This window comes from Pararge aegeria, chromosome 14, assembly GCF_905163445.1.
Source record: "Pararge aegeria chromosome 14, ilParAegt1.1, whole genome shotgun sequence".
NCBI classification, from domain to species: domain Eukaryota; kingdom Metazoa; phylum Arthropoda; class Insecta; order Lepidoptera; family Nymphalidae; genus Pararge; species Pararge aegeria.
The window spans coordinates 7,844,116-7,865,718 of record NC_053193.1 but is presented as its reverse complement, the minus strand read 5'-3'; the positions used below and the strand labels follow the sequence as shown (position 1 = coordinate 7,865,718).

General features: G+C 34.8%; 1 protein-coding gene and 1 non-coding gene across 2 annotated transcripts in view; both read left to right on the top strand.

The window, feature by feature from the left end:
• The first annotated feature begins 661 nt into the window (after positions 1–661).
• Positions 662–21,603, top strand: part of LOC120629387 — an 86,835-nt gene continuing 65,893 nt past the window's right edge. Inside the window, exon 1 of the mRNA XM_039898319.1 lies at positions 662–899. Within this exon, the coding sequence (XP_039754253.1) occupies positions 869–899 (31 nt within the window). The 5' untranslated portion in view covers positions 662–868. The remainder of the gene's footprint in view (positions 900–21,603) is intronic.
• LOC120629664 lies at positions 8,374–8,570 on the top strand. Its single transcript, XR_005658997.1, has one exon. It is a non-coding gene; the product is annotated as a small nucleolar RNA U3 (small nucleolar RNA).

Below are 21,603 nucleotides of genomic sequence, written 5' to 3'. Positions count from 1 at the left end.
TGCTTAAAACGCACATAACTTAGAAAAATTAGAGGTTAGGAGGAGGTAGGAGGAACTGATATTCCAACTCGAACCCACGAAAGTGAATTCCTACCATCTTCAGCCCGAGGAAACCTGCATGCCTGAGTTCTCCATAATTTTAATTATGGAGAATAATTTTCTTAAAGGGCTCAGAACTCTACCAATCCAGACTGGGCCAGCATAGTAGACGGCCTTAACCACTTCTACTTGTGGGAGGAGACCCATGCCCTATAGTGCGCCAGTATCAGGTTGATATGATGATGTTGAGTAATAACTAGTAAAGCAATTCAATTGGAATATTATGTTCTATGGCATTAACAATCTTTATTAAAACCGAGTACGTTAAGGAATTTTAATGCTCGAAAAAAAATACTACATTTTCAACTTATTACTCAACGATTGTGCCTTAAACTCGATCTCGTTTTATCAATTGTCAAAGTTTAAAAACTTAATCCACTTAAGGACCCTTTTCGGGAACGCGTACTGCGCATGACGTTACCCTAGCGGGAAAACCAAGGACATTCGGCGACTCGACCCAGCGCGGGTAGCACGCTCTGCTCTTCCATTCGATAATGGGATTCGGACTCGCTCGGTGACTTGTAAACAAAGTGACTGTCAACAGAAGGATTAATCCCAAATTCGGAAAAGTTTTGAAAGTGTTTCAAATTTGTGTGTTAAAATAATTACTATATTTATTTAATGTTATTCTTCTGTGTGCTTATATCAACAATGAAGATAAGAAAAAGACTGTCTGTGATCTATCGTTTGTGACTTTTTCGACTGAAGTGCTTGTGATGTTTTAGACGCTAAATATTATGTAACGAGATAAGTGCTCCAAGACGTTACAATGAAGATTTTAACGCTTATAGCGTTGTGTGGTAAGTGATTAAATACCTATGCAGACATAAGAAATTGAAGTTCTTAGTTAGCATAAAAAATCTCGTTAGCTTCTCCTTAATAAATAAATTCAAACTTGTTATATTCACAAAATTTGTCCCTAATAAGGCATAAATATTATAAGTGTGATATCTATAAAAAATAATAAAATATTATTGGAAAATTACAGCAATGGATTCTCCCATTGTATTTAAGTTAATATAATTTTTTTTTAATTTGGCGACGTTTTAATTATTTATGCAATTTAAATCCACATCCATCTATAGCAATGTACACCTCAAATACTAAGGTAACAGTTGCGTCAAACTCAAATTGATGCACTAGGTTATATAGTCCCTACATTAAAAATGCCTTAAAAAAACAACAGAAATTGACAATTATTATAATTTCTCATATGAATTATACAAAGTTTAACAATATATTTTTTATAAAAATAAAGACGTTTATTGGATAACCGTTAGTCGGTTAGTCCGTTAAAAGTTTCAAAATCTGACTATTGAGACCAAACCTCCTCCATGTCAGCCTAAAAAAAAAAATAGGCTTTACAATATTAATTTTTTTTTTAAACGTTACAAAATTACAAAATATTATAAAAACCAACAAAAAAAGTTGATACACATGATTTTATTTTGATGTACATGACATATTATGAAATTATAGAATTTGTGTTCACAAATATGTGAAACGCAATTTCTACTACTGTTTGCTAATTCATTTTAGGACCATTAAACATTTAATGATTGAGTGACCAAACTGCAGTCTGTTACTAATCATGATTTATGTTAAATATTCTGCATCATTTACTGAAACCACATTACACATTATAAAATATAACAGTTTGTCTAACATTACAGCCATCCTGTAATTATTAAAAGTAACAATTGCAGCCAAAAAATAGTTAAAATACAAAATCGTTTCATGCATGTAGACCTATCACAGGCACTTATGAAGCTTTCGTAGATATTATAATATGTTACCATTAATGTTAATGTCAGTTTGGATAACGGTAACAAGCTGCAATAAGGTTATGAAACAGAAGTGAAACTACTTTTCTGGAGCTCTTATATTTTTTAAGAATTTACTGTAAAATCCAATAAAGGAAGACTTAATATCCAGTTTCACTTAAATAAATATAAATAAGATAAATTAAATTCTGCAATTTTGTTGTAAAGAAATTAACGAGCAAGAAAAATTAAATCTTTCGTTTAAAACTCCATTTCAATTTCTATAATTCGACGAAAAAAGAAGTTTACAAATTGCTGCTCCACGTCGTAGGACTGAAGAAAATATTCAGTTTTTATTTTCCTTCGTTGTCATCGCCTTACACTGGACGTTAATATCCAGCAGAAGTGCTGGAAATTACTAATAAAAGTTTCGAAAGAAAACATGATTCATGGGGATTACAGCGGTTTTGGGTACTATGCTTTGAGTGAACAGTAGGCCGGTTTATATTTTTGTAAATATTATACAATAACATAACTGCCTCCGAGGCCAACTTCATAAGCTGTTTTCATCAACTTCATGTCTGTCCGTTTGTAGTTACTCTACCACCGGTAGGGAAGGTTGATTTTGTGCTTTCGTGCCAGCTGTTAAGTCTAGCTGCGACTCATTTGAATATGTCTAGCCTTCTAGTGGAGGCCACCAACATCTACGGATGCGTGGATTGATTGATGATTGGATAAAGATTGTTCTTTATTTGATGTAGTGTACCCTGCCCTATTGTTGCTTTAAATTTTTGTTGAGCTATGTTGGTAACTCTACTTCTGGTTTCATGTTTATTTAAATTACCTAGTTACAGTCCTAGCAAAGTAATTATCTTCATGTGACCGTTGAATGACTAAGTTTACTTATCAAGACTTATAGTAAACAATAATAATTAGTAATTGAATAATTAGATATTAAGTTTTGGAGCCAACAAATACGGGCATAATAGAATAATAAGCAACATGTACGACTAATTCGTCTTCTCAACTAAATTGAGTACACCTACAGGCTATGTTGTAAAACCGACTGAAATAAATAAATACAACATTATTTAATGTAAATAAGTAAAAACCGTTTTTTTTCAAATCAATTACTATAATGTTACCTAAGTATTATAAAACTGAATCCGTCAAGTCTTAGATTTAAATGATGCCCGCCTTTCTATATGAATAAGCAGCCGTTTTCATCGCGGACTGTACACGGCTCAAAGAGTTTCATGTTTAGGCACTGAGGATTGTAAAATATGCTGTAAAGTGAAGGGGAAATCATCTCGCATTTGCGGAGGTCTTCAAATAACGGCTTGCTTGCTGGTCGCAAGCATAATCTATCATTAAATCAATGGACCAATCACATCTCTCTCTTAAATCATCGTATCTAGTTATTGGTCGTAAAGGACGATAAAGCGGAGGCAAACTATACGTGCGATTTTGGCGTTCACTTTCCAGAGGTTAGTATCACAAAAGTGAAGCGCATGACATCAATTTAATATCTTGTCTCTTTTTTATGTGTAAATCCAAAAATGCGCAAAAAATCGTTTTATATACCGTTTCATTTATATAAAAAAACCTTTTCATATTTAAATGTCAATCGTCCAACTTCCTTTTATATAGAAAACGTTTACCGCAACGGCGACGCGTCGAAAAAACTCAATTTCGGGCGGACCTGTTTTCACGTATTTATACTGACGAGGAGATTTGGCAACAGAGTTTTTCGATAGATAAATCAATTTTGCCTCAGTTTAGTACGTATATGCCGGCTTACCGAGATAAAGAAACTTAATGATTTGGAAACATTGAGTACGACAATATGTAAAAGTTTTTCTTAGAATATAGGCATGAGTAAAACTTCGTACACGCCGGCTTGTTTATTATTATGACGAATGGATATTATGTAAATTTCTCGTTTACGAACCGAATTTAGCGATTGTCGAGGTTTTTTATTTGCGATAAATTTTAAAACTAAGTATCTTTATCGTTTCTTCCGCCATTCTATTAAAAAGTTAAAATTGACGTAATATGTGTGTAAATCAGTTGAATATATGCTATTTGCTATATCACAAATGATTTGCTGCTGTCCATAATCAAACAACTTCGTCATAATCATCATCATCATCATATCGACCCATTACCGACCCACTACAAGGCACGAGTCTCCTCCCACAATGAGAAGGGGTTAAGGCCGTAGCACCACACTGACCCAGGGCAGATTGGTGGACTAATAAATAATATAAATAAATAAATAAATATACTACGAAAAATGGGAACAAGACGGCACATTTTTTTGCAGCAAAAGTGTAACGTGCTGATCACAGGAAAGCACATGTTGCAAATGCTCCCGCAATTTGTATAACGCTACCGATGGCATTCTTGGTGTATTGCATTTTGTGCATTTTTTAGTGCATTTGTGGTGGTCTGTATTTCCATACATTTGTTACAGTCATTAAATGTAAACCTGCATGCATTGGAGTTCTCCATAATGTTCTCAACGGCGTGTAAAGTTTACCTATCCGCTCTTGACCAGCGTTGTGGACTATGATATAACCCATTCTCATTCTGAGAAGGGGGCCCGCGGCCTGAAGTGAGACAGTAATGGATTTTTGATAATGAAGATTAGAGGCTTCGCCGATCGCGCTGCGTCATTTTTCTCGCAACGCAAATGGGATCATTCCTATTTGTTCCCTGTTCTGTCCTCTCTGGGGGACGGACATACATTTAATTATGAGAAAATAATTTGTTCGATCTGACTGATTCCTTCGATTAGTTCATAGGCAGAAGAGTCCCTTTATAAGACTAAAGAGCCCGGAATAAATTGGTCTATCCCCTTGCTCCCATATTTTTATTTTGCTTGCATATCCAGTATGTCTGTCCGTATGTAATCCAGCAAATGTCCTGGGGCCAGCACGTACTGATGAAGTCCATTCAGATTTGACGTAGATATGGAGTATCATCACTAGCATAACTAACCTACAATTTTTTTTTAATTTGTGGTTAAGTAAACAAATATCGCAGTTGCTTTTTTCTTAAACATGGATAAAAATAAAGGTTGTCTACAAAATTAATATTAAACTCAGAAAAGGAACACAAAGCCTTTTCCTAAAGAAATTTTCATGATTTTTCTTGATATGTCCATGAATTTCAACACTTCTGTGTCACAAAGCTCAAGTCAACCAAAAAACAAATGTAAACTCTTGGAGTGCTATTCATACAATGTACTCGGAAACCCGCTAAACCGCACTAAAGTAAATATAAGAGAGAAGGCCTTGGCCCAGCCTTTGCAACAATGCGACTATATTAGTGAGTCGCTGCGACATTTTGTTTTGCGACAGCAACAGCTGAGGCTGTAGGGTATAAATTAATTAAGCATTGGCGGTAGAAGCGGTGATAGCGCAGAGCTCAGGCAATAGATTTTAAAAACGTTTGTGTTGGCTATTATAGGATACTTAAATATCCTATAATATCCATTGAATCTCAATATCAATGTACAATGAATATTAAGCTTAATTTTCTATAAAAGTCCACGAAACCCTGGGTAATCTGTATACACCACACTCAGTGGCTTGCACCGGGTTTCTTACCAGGGTATGCATACACTAGGAAAATTCCATAAAACGTCACAAATTCTCCTTCTATACGAGTTATATATCAATGTTTATCAATGTTAGGGTATGCAGTGCTTTTGTGCTTGTATGGAGTGCACGCCACTCATTAGGCACGTTTTGTTCTAATAGCGGAGCATGCTAAGCAGTCGATTTAAAATTACAATTGTATTTGTAAAATCAACATCTCCTAAAAATTATCCGCTCATATCTTAAAAATTAGTGTTTCATGTAATGAATCTTTCATGACTGCCACCTGTATAGCGCAAGAGCCCAGCTTTACCACCTGGTGAGATGTCATTAAATAAAAATATCAGTGTTTTCAGTAAACACAGTACTCTATCAACTTCAAATATGCATTGAGCTTTCCCATTTTTTGTGTAGCGATTCCGCCGGTAGCTTGTTAAAGCGCTGTCAACAATATGTAACATGTCAACAGTTATCGCTGCAGCGCTATTTCAGTGTATAAACTGGCGCGGAAGCGGTGAAGTGTCAATAACTTGTGTTGGCCAGTGTCAAAACTTTACAGAGAGGATAAAATAAAAATACAATTTTAGTTAATTTTGATTCACTGGTTTGGTTGGTATTGTCAAATTATTACCGGCCCACTACGGGGCACCGGTCTACTCTCAAATTGAGATGTGCTTAGATCTTAGTCCACCACGCCAGCCATTCGTGGACCTCACATGACATGACTCTGAGATCGTTATGGAGAACTCTCAGGTAGTTATCCTCACGATGTTTTCTTTCACCGTTAAAGCAAGTGATATTTTAATTGCTTAAATTAAAAATACACTTAACTCCGAAAAGTTAGAACTTCGTACTGCCGCTGGGGTAACTGAAATAAATTTAAACTTCTCTCCCGAAAAGAAATCGGATCATGTATTTACAAATCTGCCTCGTTGGTCTAGGAAGCATGTTGCAGTACGGATCAAAAGTCTATGGGTAATATTACCGGTAACTACAAAAACATGACATCCTGGGTGATAACATATCTCACAATAGGCTGGCGTAAATCTCGCGATATTTGCCAACAAACGTCAATTTTGCATACAATATAAAATACAAAAGTGACATTTGACAGCTAAAATTGCCAGATTAAGCCTTTAACACGCCTGTCGTGAGATATGTAATCACCCATCGTGTCATGATTTTGTAGTTAGTATTAGGTATGAGGTCTTTTAATAATATGTAATTTTAATTTAGGATATTGGCGTTATAAAGTTTCCAGGACTGAACGCCAGTTTCTTAAAGATGTAAAAAGTTGCGCATCGGCCCCGGTTATTTTATATTTTATATGATGATAATAATTATTACAAAAATATAATTTTAGTTACCACTCTCACTCTTATGACAGAGGAAGCCTCTGCCAATCAAGAACAATTCGTGGAATGAATGACGATGGAAATACATCGAGTTTGGTATCAAATGAAAAGCCTGAGTTGTCAATTTGTTCCACTAGCTGAAGTTACTTTACTCTTACGTTTTACTGAGAATAGCCTGTGGTCTATAATAGTCCACCGCTAGGCTAAAGGGGCGGCAGGGTTTGCCCTTAATCACCACTTTGGGCAGACGGTTTGGTGAACGCAGCATATGGTGGTAGTAGCACATAGGACGCTGATGCCCGTTCTCCTTTATGTTCTCTTAGTACTTTCGTACATCTGCAGGAAGAGCTGTATATGGTGGTATTAGCACATAGGACGCTGATACCCGTTCTCTTTTATGTTCTCTTAGTACTATCGCACCTCATCTGCTGGAAAAACAGGGGTGATGACAATATTTTCTGGTCTGCCGTCACCGCATGGCTCTGAAAATATGACATAGTAATACAATGATGTTTAATATTTAATGCTTACTATATTTATCAAACATAATATTGATTAAGGTATTATCATGTTAGCCCCAACATAATGCGGTTTAATGATTCGTAACAGTCGATTCGCGTCAGTGACTTTGCAAACAGGAAATTTTCGCTATCCGTAGGGCTTCTACGAATAATATCACGTACATTTCTGTTATCAATTGGTACATAATTCCGGAATAGAAAGGAAATTCACAGTCGATATAATTTTGGACTATTTCTTTTGATCGAATTCGCAAAAGAAGGGTTCTTTTCGCGTATGATTTTGTTTTTTTCATTGCTTATATTATTATTTACTCGTATATATCACCGAATATCTTTGCCAAATTCGAAGTGATATTGATGATTCTTTAAATTATACGAAGACAATACACACATCGCCATCTATTAAGTAAGCGTAGCTTGTGTTATGGGCTTGGTATCCATAAAACAAAATACAAGATAACTGTGAATATCAGGTAACTGATGAATATTTTTAAGGAATATAATACACATAAAAACTTATAATATACAGATTAACAACCAGACACTGAAAAACATTCATGTTCATCACACAAACATTTTTTTTACTTGGGGGAATCAAACCCACAGCCTTGGACGCAGAAAGCATGGTCGCTGCGCCAACCAGCTGTCAAACTTTTTTCAGTACAGGAATATTTTTTTACTTCTACTATTGTTTCGTACTTGAGCCATATTTCTAGGACTATAAACGACCAATTCTGGACAAGAGCTTCATCTCTCGTAGGAGGTATGGGTAACAGAATAGACCTATCAAATCAAATCTTATTTGTTTTGTTTGAAAGCTCATTCTTGCCTACAATTTTTGAGCTTAAACTTTTGACAAAACGTGTTTAAAACAAATACTTGACTCTAAAACGTGTGCCGTTAGGTTCATTTTACTTTAAAGATGCAGAGTTTGATATGCGATATCGACTAATTGATTCGCGATATCGCGAGCAAATCTTTTACCAAGATTACAGGACCGACGGGTTAACTTAGGTCACATGTAACACAGAAGATGATTCATACGATCAATTCTATAGAAAGCCCTTTACGAGACCACTGCGTAAGACTACACCAGCCATGTTTAAGAGATGTGGCGCGGTGTCCTGAGCGTGAGACAGACGAAGACCTGTTGTTATCAATATACGATGATCTTTCACTTGACTCCTTCGAGGGTCAGGCGTGGCAAACCGTCACTTTCTGAGTGGCTGTTCTCGTGTCAAATGTGACACTAGCAAGCGTCATCAAACTGTCCGAGGCTCTAGGTATCGCATATTTGCTCACTGCAGGCTTATTTGAAATTTCCCAACTGAGCATTATACTTAACCGAAAAACTAAATACAACATTTTTGGCCCTACCCGGGGATCAAACCAAACAATCGAAAAAATCGGTCGCAGGTTTGTTTATTGTGCTCAATTTAACTACTAGAACAACGAGGCAGTTGGTCTATTTCGTGGCATAGATTTACATTCTTATCTGTCAGTTTGAAGTTAGGTACTTACATTATCTTTCAAATGGACAAATAAATAAACCAAGTAAATTCGAAGACCATATTTCGAAAGGCTTAGAAGTATTATACTCAAAATATTTAGTCAAACTTTGTTGCTGCGGCAATAAACATAATAAACATAATAATCATTATATCGATCAATTAACGGCCCACTACAGGGCATGGATCTCCTCCTACAATGAGAAGGCTTTAAGGTAGTCCACCACGTGCGGTTCGGTGGACTCCACACTACTTTGAAAATACTATAAAGGACTCACAGGCATGCAGGTTTCACCGTTGAAGCAAGTGATATTTTAATAACTAAAAAACGCATATCCCTACTAATATTATAAATGTCAATGTAAGTTTGTTACGCTTTTACGCCTCATGAAACTTTGTACACATATTCTTGGGAGTGTTAGAAGTAATATAGAATACTTTTTATCCTGACATTAAGCTCGGTTCCTTTGGGAGAGGGTGACGTGTGTGACGATTATACACCATAACTCCGACAAATTATAACCGATTCAATAATTATTATTGTACTATAGCGGTTATAATATGTGGCTAATTTTGTCCTAACTGTGGTTGAAGATAGAGAACAGAACTCCTCAGCGGATAGCAGCAAACCCCTCATTTAAGGCAATACTGAATACTTTTTTTAGATGAACAACTAAATTTAATGCCACATCAAAAAACAAAATCAAACGCAGACGAAGTCGCGGGCAACAGCTAGTAACTTATAAAAGTTAGAGGTGCTGGGATTCGAACTCAGCCCACCGAAAGTGATATCGAGCTCCTAACCATTACCGATTCAACATACTCATATAGGTTTAATATTATCAGTATCTACACGGTATCCTACCAAAACGCTCAATTGCTTGGTAGTACGTTTTAACCTGTATAAATTACCGAGTAAATTATACAAAAATAATAATAATAATAATTTTAATCTAGCTACTAAAACATTTTTAGAAATACCAACTATGTAGGTACTTTTCAATTTAGAAATGTGTTTTAGAAATAGCAGCCATCCAAGCGTTCCTGTCACATAAATAATCCTCTACGGTATAGTAACCTTTTTTACATAAACGCTCCTTTACATATGATTTGAACCTCCCCTCTGGTAAATAGAATGTTAGTGTTATAGCAGACCTTGTCAATAGCGTTATATACTAAAACGCTCGTATTAAACTGTTAGCTTTCCATTCACTGTCCCTGAATCTTTAATTCATTACGAAAACTGGAAATTACCGGAATTATTACAGAAATGGTTTCTAATTTTCTTGAAAAGATAAAAGGAAATCCCCGTGCAAAATTTTTAAATTAGCTGCAACTCTCAGTGATACTGCCTCTCGTGTTTTTAAATCATGGTGTTGCAAAAATCCCCCTTAATTCCTCTTTATGAACCCGGAAATTAGCTACCTACCTCAAAAAATAACATGATAATATAATCATTTTATTCTTTGTAAGAGAAAAATATCCTCAATGTTTTACTTGCTGCCCTTTAGATAATAATGAATTATTTTGCCTGGAGCTTTACACGCACGTGGATTACGGTTTTAACCGATTTAAAAATGGGAGGAGGCTTTTTAGTTTACTGTACCAAAGTAATCTCTATAACCGAGCCTCGGTTAACCGTCCGACTGCTTGCAGTCTGCATCTCTGAACGATAATGCAAAGATTAACAGTTGAAATTATAGAACATTTTATTTACTGTCATACCAAATCCATACTTATATTATGAATGTGAAATTGTCTGGTTCTTTGTTGGTTTTTGGGTTACCTAATGAATTTTGACACAGACAAAGCTCGTATCCCGGAAACGGACATAAGATCCTTTTTATACCAGTTAAATATGTTGTGTAATATAAAATCACGATAATGCATATAAAATAAAAGTTAAAAATAAAAGAAACGCGTTTTTTGGTGTTTCCACGACTTAAATAATGACAATATTCGATAACGAATAATATTGCACGGTGGTACGGACCTATCGTGTGACAGCTCAACACGCACTTAGCCAATTTTTATTCATACTCAATAGATTATGCATTCATATAATATATTTAAATTAAACTTGGCAAACAACAAAAAAATATTTTTTTTTTAAATTAAAAATTACATGCAAACGCGAATAGTAACCTACGAGTATATCCCCTATAAAGCCTCTTTAATACTTGTTTGCTCAAGAAGCTTAAGGCCGCAATCAGTGTAATTAAAAATCTGCAGATGACAGATTGAATTAATTAGTTGTGTTATTATTTATTAACGTAGAGCTTTAGGTTTCATATTTCATAAGCTAAAATAACTTTTTGGATAGGAATCTGGTAAATTATTTCCTCAGTCAGGATCTGAGAATTTTAAAATCGGTCCGTGGTTATTAAAAAAATCTCGATTTAAGTAAATACGCGAAGTTTTGCCCGAAGAAGCTGTAGGAAAGACTAACTTGCATTCGATTACCAAACGGAAAGAGAACTGCTTTTGTAACAGTTTGCCAGAAAGTTTCTTGTTGATTTTATTAAATGAGCTGAATTCATTTCACCGCTTTCGGAAAATTTAAGTTTTATAGCAGACTTTTTACAGGATTAAAGTATATGGACGCCCAAAAAATATGAATTATCAGTGTATGTGTATGTTCATATAATATTCATATATTTTAATGTGGTTTATATTTATCGTTGTAATATTTGTTAATTTTTCGTCTTAGACTTTGTTTACTCGATATTTCCGTTAAAGCACCGCTAAAGAAAAGTGAATTTCTTTAAACGCCCATAACTCGGAAAAGTTAACGATAAAAATGGAACCGAAGGAGGCTGAAGTAGGTACTAACCACGTTATCACACTAGTGAAATAAAAAATGCAACAAGTCTTATTTCATTATGCATATCATTCATGTTAAAACAGAGGTTGCGGCCGGTTCTGTTTTACACAAATGTTAAAACAATTTGAGCACAACAGAATTCGCACCATTGTTAACCTAATAATGATAAGTTTAAATATCATTTATTCAAACAATAAGACATTTCGCACGAAAACCAATTTGCACGCTTTCAATGGTTCCTATATAGAAATAGGGTCTTGTTGAGATACTTAAGAACATTAGCTATTCATGATTCTAAATGTTTGAAATTGTTTTTGCAATGAATAAATAAATTTTACATGGGTCACCTGTTCCATTAACCATTACGGACGGGATAAGTATAAGTAGATGTTTTAAAACTAAGCCTACCCGTTTTATTCCATTACAAAGCGTAATCTATATTACTTTTAAGAGCTGAGAGGTTAGTTCATTTAAGTATTTTTTATTGTGGAACTGGGAGTGCACACTTAGTAATTGGAAAGTGGTTTTTGTTAATTGTAAGCAAAACGCAAGAAAAAAAATATATTGTGATAATAAGAAGGAACGTAATAAAATTTCTAAAATATTCATTATTATTATAAAGGTAAGCGTAGACCAACCTAGCTGTTAACAGTGTTTTTCATTAGTTAGCAGTGTCGTGAAGCACAAGTTTAAACAAAAAATGCGAATTTGTTTGTGTAACCTAAAAATTTTCCAGTTTCTGGAGCTTGCAAATAAATATTCTATCTGGGCAATCATCTAAGTATCCTTACACAGTCATCTACTTAAAATTCACTTTCACTACAGTTGTAAACATCTGAGTGGCATTAAATATTTATGTAAGAGGGTTACAGTAAATGTAATTAGAGAGTCGGCCATTTTAATCCCGTCAAAGCCCGGAATTTGAAACAACATTCGGGGCGAGTTTGTTAACGTCTTTAAATTAATTTTCGCGAAATTCGTCAATTGGGACGGAATAAGGCTCCGTCTTCAGTACAGACCCGTCTGGCACGAAGCCAGTGTGTTGCCATTTATTCGTTCTTAAGCAACGTATTTCGCATTTCAAACATTGCTTGCGGGAGAAAAGTTCAAACTTGAATCGGCTATACTTCAAATCATCTATTGTAATTTTTTTAAGCGCTCGTCGGAAAACATGAACTAAATAAATTCGTTTATTGTAAGGCGTAACTTTTGCTGCTCTACATTAAATTTATATAGAGGATTAAAAACCACAATGTGGGCGCTTATTAGATGTTGCATAGAAAACATCTCTTGCGGAACTAATTCTGCTGGAAAACGCAGTGCGGGCTCTCGCTGAAATTTCTGTTTCAGTGTGTTTCAACTAATCTTGGTTAAATTAACTCAGGTTTTTATATTCTATTGTGTAGTTTTAGCTGCCATAATACAGGTGTACTACTGCTCGTTTTTTGTCGGAGTGTGTTCTCATGATACTCGTATTGGTTTCATCAGCATATCCGGTTTTGGTGGCGAGGTTTGGAAAGCTCTGCCAGGATTTAAGCCTAGGCTTAAGGGAATCGTCAACCTAAGTGTCTCACAAGAGGCTAGGAGTTTCGGCTAAGGTGACGATTGTGATGACGGGAGGAACAAGCCTTTTCTTTTGTAGGACAACGAGATAAGAGCTTCCATGTACCTAGCTGCTTCCATATTAGTTAGCCTGTTTAAATATTAGAGATAGGATTAGATTCAATGTCTATCTGAAAACTATTGACAATATAAGTGGTTGAGGACAAATTATACTTTAGATATTAATTTTAAGCTGTAAAAATAATAAATTCAATAAATTCAAATACAAATTCAAATTCTAAATTCATTTATTTCAAGTAGGCCTAATATAAGTACTTTTGAAACGTCAAGTATGTCTGTTTGTATTGACTCTACCACCTGAAATATCAAACATAGGTTATACAAAACTCCTTGTTATTCAAATAAATTATAAGGGGAATTAATATTGACGAATAAATACATATGTCTTGTTTAATTATGTTTTGGTGCACCATCAAGTGTACTTTAGTTTCATTTCATTATCTTTCCTAAGAAACATAGTTGAATTCTAGAAAATATACATGCTTTTATTTGGTAGCCGAGCATTAAATAAATTGTGAAAGATGGCTTTTTAACATTACGGTACGATCTTTGGAGTCCAAGAAACGAAGTAAAAGCGAGGGCAATGCTGTGCATTGGCGCGGGGTATATTGTGTAGAATATGCCACTAAAAGATTGTATAGATTTAATCGATAATTAATGGTTAAAATAACATCAAAATTGCGTGACTTAGGAGGAAGGAATTAGTTTAAAAGACAGACGGAAAGAGACTTTGTTTTGTGCTAATTAGAGTGCTTATTGAATTAACGTCTATGATTTCAAGTTACTTCAAGTTACAAACACACACACACACACACACACACACACACACACACTCACTCACACACACACAAATACACACATATACACACACATACATTCACCTACATCCATACATACACACACCCCACACCCACACACTCAGCCATACAAACGCACCCACACCCACATCAACCCACACTGTCTCACACGCACACACACACACACACACACACACACATTCACACACACACACACACACACACACACACACACACACACGCGCGCATCAAGTTTATGACAACCCGTCGTTTTTGCGTCGGGGGTTAATAAGTACATTAGTACCTTAAACTGGATTTGTTCATGCGAAGTTTTATAAAATCGTGTTGAAAAAAAAATGCCATATGAAAAAAATATAGATGTACATTTTCCCATACAAATCTCAACGCCTCGTTGCACCCTCGTTAGGGTATGTTTGAAAAATAAAAATACTACATTAATGTTTTATTCATTAAGTATCAAAACAGAAAGTACATTTTTCCTTTTAAAATTTAATTTCCTAACTCTACAGTCTAGTTATTGAGAAGAACTTTTGTAAAAAAAACAAATTTTTATTCAAAACTAACCTAAACTAGCTGCAGATTCAAATATTCTACCCCCCTTTTCTTTGTTCATTTACAGGCTTTGTAATGATTTTGGTAAAATCCTTCGTCAAAGGATGCCTACACCCTGTCTCTCTATTTTAAGTTTCTAAGCTCAGAATTCCATCTTTTTACTACAAGTAAGTCAGCAATTCAGCATTCCGGTACTATGCTGCCTAGAAACCAATAAGGGGTATTCCGCTACCATCTTAGACTGCATCGTCACTTCCCATCAGGCGTCCAGTCAGGGTCAGCAATCCACCCTTCACTGGAATGTAGAAAAAGTTTGACGACTACATTATGACACGTATCAACGTTTTAAGTTTGGAAACGTTAAACAATAGTATTGTATTAAACACAATACCTGTCTATAAGACGTTTTATTAGTAACTGTTCAAGACGCCGAAAGTTATACCGTTAATTCTATTGCACAGTAACACATAGGGACCACGTTAGATCTGCCAAGGCTTGGCAGTCAGCCAGTCGACGATTGTGCTTTACTATACCGATTATTTTCACTGAATGGTTCAAAATGCTCTCGTATCCAACGTTTGAGTAGACATGAAAGAATTTTTCGTGTGCGTCGACCGACTGGAACGACTACCATTTATTTCTAAGAGAATGCAAGCGGTAGCGCAGAAGTTTAATTTTGGCTGCGTTAGCTTTTTTACCAGTAACCGATGCAAAAGGATAGAAAGATTTTATTGCAAGCAAGTTCGTTAAAAATAATACAAATCAAGTAATATTTGATAAAGATTTGTATGCAACCGTGGCCTTTTATATTTAATGTATACTTAAGGTGCTGAGTGCTACTAGGTTGAAAGTTTTAAACGATTAATAATTAAATTTATGTTATTCTTACCTGAAAAAAGAAGATAATATGCTCTTCATGGCCATATTTTTTACTCATTTTGATTTTGGTTAATAGTGGTTATTTTTTTAAGGCAATTCAGTTAAGTTTTCTCGGTTTTAAAATTTGAAACGTTTTCATATGTTTTTTGTCACAATTTTGACAAAATATAATGATGCTTTAGTGAGTATATAGTATAGTCGTCATTATTTTTCTTTAAATTACTTATTTAAATTATTGTTGTGTCCACACTGTATCTGTTTTATTATTACAACCACACAGAGTGTTTAACATAATATGGTGAAGAACGTGGGGACATGAATAATATTACTAGGTTTTACTCATTACATTTGCTCGATATTTGAGCAGAATTACCTCCCACAAATACTTGATACCATAGGAATGTTTGACAATGCAATGCTTCTATTTTTTTACGGCTCAGACACTGTTTACAATGTTGACAGCAAAACGATCCAATAATAATATTTTACTTAGTTTCCGGTATGTTATTTCATCAACTAGATCATTATTAATTAATTTAGAAAATATTAGATAATTAGATTATAACGATGGAATAATAAAGAATTATATAAAGTTAATCATAAGTATTTAAGCAATTCAATATCAATGAATCCTGTAATGGCGTCGCATCATGTAAGATGTCGTAGCGTAGGGAATAGTCGTAGTTGGTTTGGAGCACGTCGTGATTAATACCAATGCGCCATGGTGCGGAATTCAGCCTTCTGTTCACAGAAACTATTAGGTACTTAGTTAGGTTGCGATTTTTTTTAAAGTGGCAACGATAGTAATTGCCTTAGGCCGTCAAATAAATATCGCCAAAGGCGGTACACTAAAACATTATTTATATTCGTATACTATATATGATCACCTTACGGACAGTTAAATTGGACGTAGTACAGCTGCAGATGTGTCATGGAATAATTCGTTTGGTTTTGGCCGATAATTATGGACCTGAAGACTGTACAAAAGTTTGATTGTGTTTAGGCTTTTGATATTATTTAACTTGATTTGTCATACAAGAACATACTCGAATTGTCAGTTTTTTTTTTAAATAGGTTCGATTGTACTGAAGATCATTTATAATAACTGAAACTTGGGCACTAACGAGTAGTAAACCTTGGCCAAATTTGTTGCGGCAACTTTCATGGTTGCCATGGCCAGACTTGGAATACAAAATACGTCCGAGGATAATACAATTTTTTTTTTAATATTTTACCATAAAAGAAAAGCTCCATAAACACCGTAGTAGGTACAATTAAATTATTATCCAAATAAAAATAGAATATATTATGTAGTATCGTATTGCAGTATAAAAGTGCACTTCTCTTACTCTTCTCTTCGTAAAATCCTTTTCAAAAGGCCTAGACGACTTACCCGTTCGGTTTTATATATATATTTTATTATCTATGCGCCTGTCTTTGGCATCGTAGCTTCAAAGGGATCGGACAGATTTTTTGTGCATTTTTTTTTATATCATGCAGATGGTTCTCAGTTATTATTTATTGAGATTTGCTCAGATGTGTGAAGCTTATCACCTCAATTGATTGTTTGGCATTTACTGTCTCTGCAACTTTCATAGGTTCGTTTGTTTTAAAATTTTGTGTACTGTTATTTACGGTGGTATTCCCAAGACATGGGCACCTTGAGTTAATTCAGCAGCATCGTGTTGTCTGCAGGATCCGCAATTCCGAGTAATTTACATCAATAGCAGATATTTTATAGAGAGCATGTGTAGCCTCTTTAAAACGTTCTTAATGAGTGCTGTTAGCTAGATAATGATCTAGGTTTCCGTGGTGGATAAAACAAATCTTGAATATCCATGCGTTGTTATTGCCAAGCCTTAGGTTGTAAATTAAAAAAAAAAGAAGATTTTTAAATATAAAACATATGTAAATACAACAAGAACAACAATGCTTTATTAAACTGAGCGTTCGTTAAAATACTTATTTAAATATCCAATTAACCCTGCATGTAATTTATTGCCTGAAATCTCGACCATAGAATTTCAATAACATAAGGAAACGAGACTTGTAAGAAAGCCAATATTGGGTGCCATAATTTTCAACATAAACATAAATTTAACTTAACTTAATTATTAATTTCATTATACTTACTATTTGCCTTACGAAACAAGTTATATTAAAGCTGTGCGAGAGGTGTTTTACTTATTTTAAGTTATACATTATGCTGTAAAGTTAAAATGACGTTTGCTTATAGTACTTAAAATAATTAAATATACTACAACAATATTGATAATCGACTAAGACACCAGGAGGTATCTTTGCATCGTTCGAGTCCATGTAGGCTGAGGTATTTATATCAAAATACCCACCAACTCAATGTCATAAACATTGGTTGTTAAAACTATTTAATAAAATATCTGGCAAATATGAATTTATAGATATCAAAAGTTTAATTATTTACCCACTTTATAAATTTACTGTACCATTATACACATCGCCATCTAACCGTACAGTAAGCGTAGCTTTTGTAATGGGTACTACAATGACTGGTAATATCCTTATAAAATACATAAAAACAGACTGAAAAACATTCAAGTTCTTCCCACAAATATTTTCCAGTTGTGGGAATAGAGCCCAGGGCCTTGGACTCAGAAATCAGACTCGCAGCGCACCGCGCCAATCGGCCGTCTAACACGTCATGTTCTTCACGTCACTGAACAAGTCATTGAGTCCAACAGTACCAATTAACCTGAAATACGCTATAATAAGACGTAATAACCCAACAGGAGTTTTTTGGATATACAAGTACATTGTACCGTTACAGAATAAGTTAAGTAAATAATTTAATGAACTGGCGATCGTTATAGTAAATTAACCGAGACATTTCCAGATTTAACTATATCTATATATGCTCTTCTGTGAGTAACGAAAATCTGCCCAGCAGTGGGACTTATTTGGTGTATAATAAAATTAAATTATAAACCAATCAATTGAAAGATGTTTTGTACGAGCTAGGTACCTATCCTATTAAATAGCCTTCCTTTACGAAAATAGGTTAGGCGCTTGGGGATTCCATTTTGTTACTTGTGACAGCAATGGGCCTGATCGTAATTACAATTTTATTTATTGCTTCACCATAAGGGAATACATAGCGAGTGCGAATCGTGAGTGAAGCGGTGGGTAGGACTTTTACTTCACTTTCGGGGGACGAGTTCGAATGCACCCAGCACCTTTTACTTTTCTACGTTATAAATAATAAATAATAAAAATAAAAAAACCTTTTAATTTCTTCATACATTTACATAGTTTCATATTTATCATTAATTTTAAGTATATAAAGTGAAAAATAATAATAATAATAGTTATAATAATTAAATAAAAAACTCCGTTATGAAGAACCCTTTTTCAAGGTCAAGGCCTCCTCCAGAGACAGCCAGAGCTGCCTGGTTTTTGCTTTCAGCATCCAGTTTGGTCCAGCCACTTTTTTGATGTCGTCCTCCCACCGATAGTGCGGTCTACCTCTAGCACCTCTTTTCTACGTTATGAGCGTTTAAATAAATTCAAATATCACTTGCTTCAACGGAGAAGGAAAATATCGCGAGGAAACCTGAGGGTTCTCATAATGTTCTCAAAGGTGTGTGTACTCCAGTAACCCGCACTGTGTCAGCTTGGTGGACTATGGCCTTAACCGTTTCTTAGTAGGGAGGAGACCGGTGCCATGTAGTGGGCCGGTAATGAGTTGATATGATGATGACGATGATGGTATTAGGAATATCGTGGTCTATAAGAATAACAAAAAAAAAAAACATTTCCTTGCAAGGTACGGAACCGTGAATACGCTGCACTTGGTTCGATTTATTTTACATCCCCAATTATTTTTTCAATTATTATCATTTGCATGGCGCGTACTCAGTGCTCTAGTTCATTTTTAATCTAGGTGTAACACTTAATTTCAAAGTTTACTGAGGTCATATTCCAATTTTTCTAAGTGAAAGTGCTAGTATAGATGCTAGCCCATCTGGTTCAGAATAATAAGTAGAGCTTACAAAAATTTGGGTCACTTTTTCACTTCACTCTTTGTCACTGTTGTCACTCTTGTTTTCACTTGGTGATATCAATTGCTTGGAAATCGGTCTCCACTCCATCCTGACGGTTGCTTTTCTAGTGCAGTCATGTAAGGAAGTTTTTTGTCTATTCATTTCATCGATGATCTTTCGCGTGTTCTTGTACCTTCCCTTGAGACACAAGTCGATCAAATATAAGGCCGCCTGGACAGAATGCCGAACAAACTGAGAATACGAGCTTGAACCGTGTAATATAGACGCTGCTTGAGTTCCTTAGAGTCCAAAAGTGATAGAAGATTTTTTTAGCGGGAATTAAGAGTGATATTTTACCATCAAATTAGGTTATGTTGCGTATGGATTCTTGTAAATATAAAGTTAAACTTGTTTTACCTTTTTATAAGTCTGAAAAACGTTGCAACAGAAAGAACCGGTTTCGATTGCAAAACGGAAAAACTAATTGAGTAACTGTCGACTGCAAAGTTAACTGTTGATTCCATAAAATGAGATGCTTAATTAATTCCACTGCGAATTGAAACATTTTTCAACTTAATTTTTCTGCATTTTTCCACGCTTTGATAACAGTTGGAGCTATTTGAGCGTTTTAGATATTTACTCATTTATTATAGGAAACTATTTGAAATCTTCTTGTGTTAATTACTTCCTATCTAATTTGTTCTAGTTAATTCTTGGCTATCAGTTGTACCTTCTGTAGGACTTATAGCTTAGATTAGCTTTTATAACTTTGTGGTGTACTTTACCTAAAGTAAATTCTTTTTAGTGAGCCCTTCTTTTTTTATTTCTTTTTTGTTTAATTTTATTTACACTACAAGTAAGCGCTTGGCTGCAATCGCACCTGGTGATTAGTGATGATGCAGTCTAAGACGGTAGCAGGTTAGGGAATATGGCAGTTATATTTAACCCATATCCTTAACCGGTATCTTCGCGACATTGCACCAGAAAGCTTAACCGCTCTGCTCATCTTTGTTGTTAGCCAAGGCAGAAGCCTCCTCCCAGACTAGACCAGAGAAAATTCAGAAATTCCCAAAATGTCGAATCGAACCAGGGCCCTCCAAGTTAAAAGCGCTCACCACTGCGCCAGAGAGGTCGTCAAAAAACTCATACTAAAGATCTTGTAACCAGCTGCAATTTAGTATATATAATTTAGACCTTTATAAATTTGCAGCTGGAATAGTTTAAGTCTCGTGGATTTGACGAAATTTCTAGTCGATTTCTAGTAATATTTAAAGTGTAAAATTGTGTATGGCGGTCTGTTCACTATCGATTTAATCGTAACCTACAATCTCGGTACTTTGTAATAAAAATAATGTTCAAATTTAATCGCATTAGTTTTCGACTTTAACAAGAATATCAATTAGTAAATATGATAGCTTTATGGGAATGAAATAATCATAAATTTTATATAAATAATAATATTATATTATATAAAAAATGTTACTCACGTTAGAAACTAGAATTTTAAAATACTCGAGATTCTGCATGAATATTCAGGACGTGCATAAATGTGTACGCTTCTTTACGATAGTAATAAAAATGCTAATGATTTTCCCTTTGCTACACTGGCAGCGTATGCCAGTCCACAGTGTTATAGTCGCTAGGATATAAGTTGAAGATGTTCTACGATATCTCACGAGATACTCATATTTCTTTACGTTTTTAGAATATGTGCTTTTTACTTTAAAGTTTCTAAAATATAAACGCTTAATTAGCTGAGTAAGTAAAATATTATGTCGTCTAAGAGAACTGGCACGGCAGTTTTAGGTTTAAAATAACCATTTAACAACTAAGGACATTTGAACCGAAGCTTTAACATTACATTACCTCTCCTCTACCCGCGAGTATCGTACGCTACTACAGCGCTACTTTCGTACACGGCCCCGCTCTTCCATAACATAATATACAAATTGAAATAAATAAGTAGATCAAAGTTATATAAATCAAAATTAAGTATAATTTAAAGTTATAAGGTTAACCAAGGTTTAACCAGGTTAA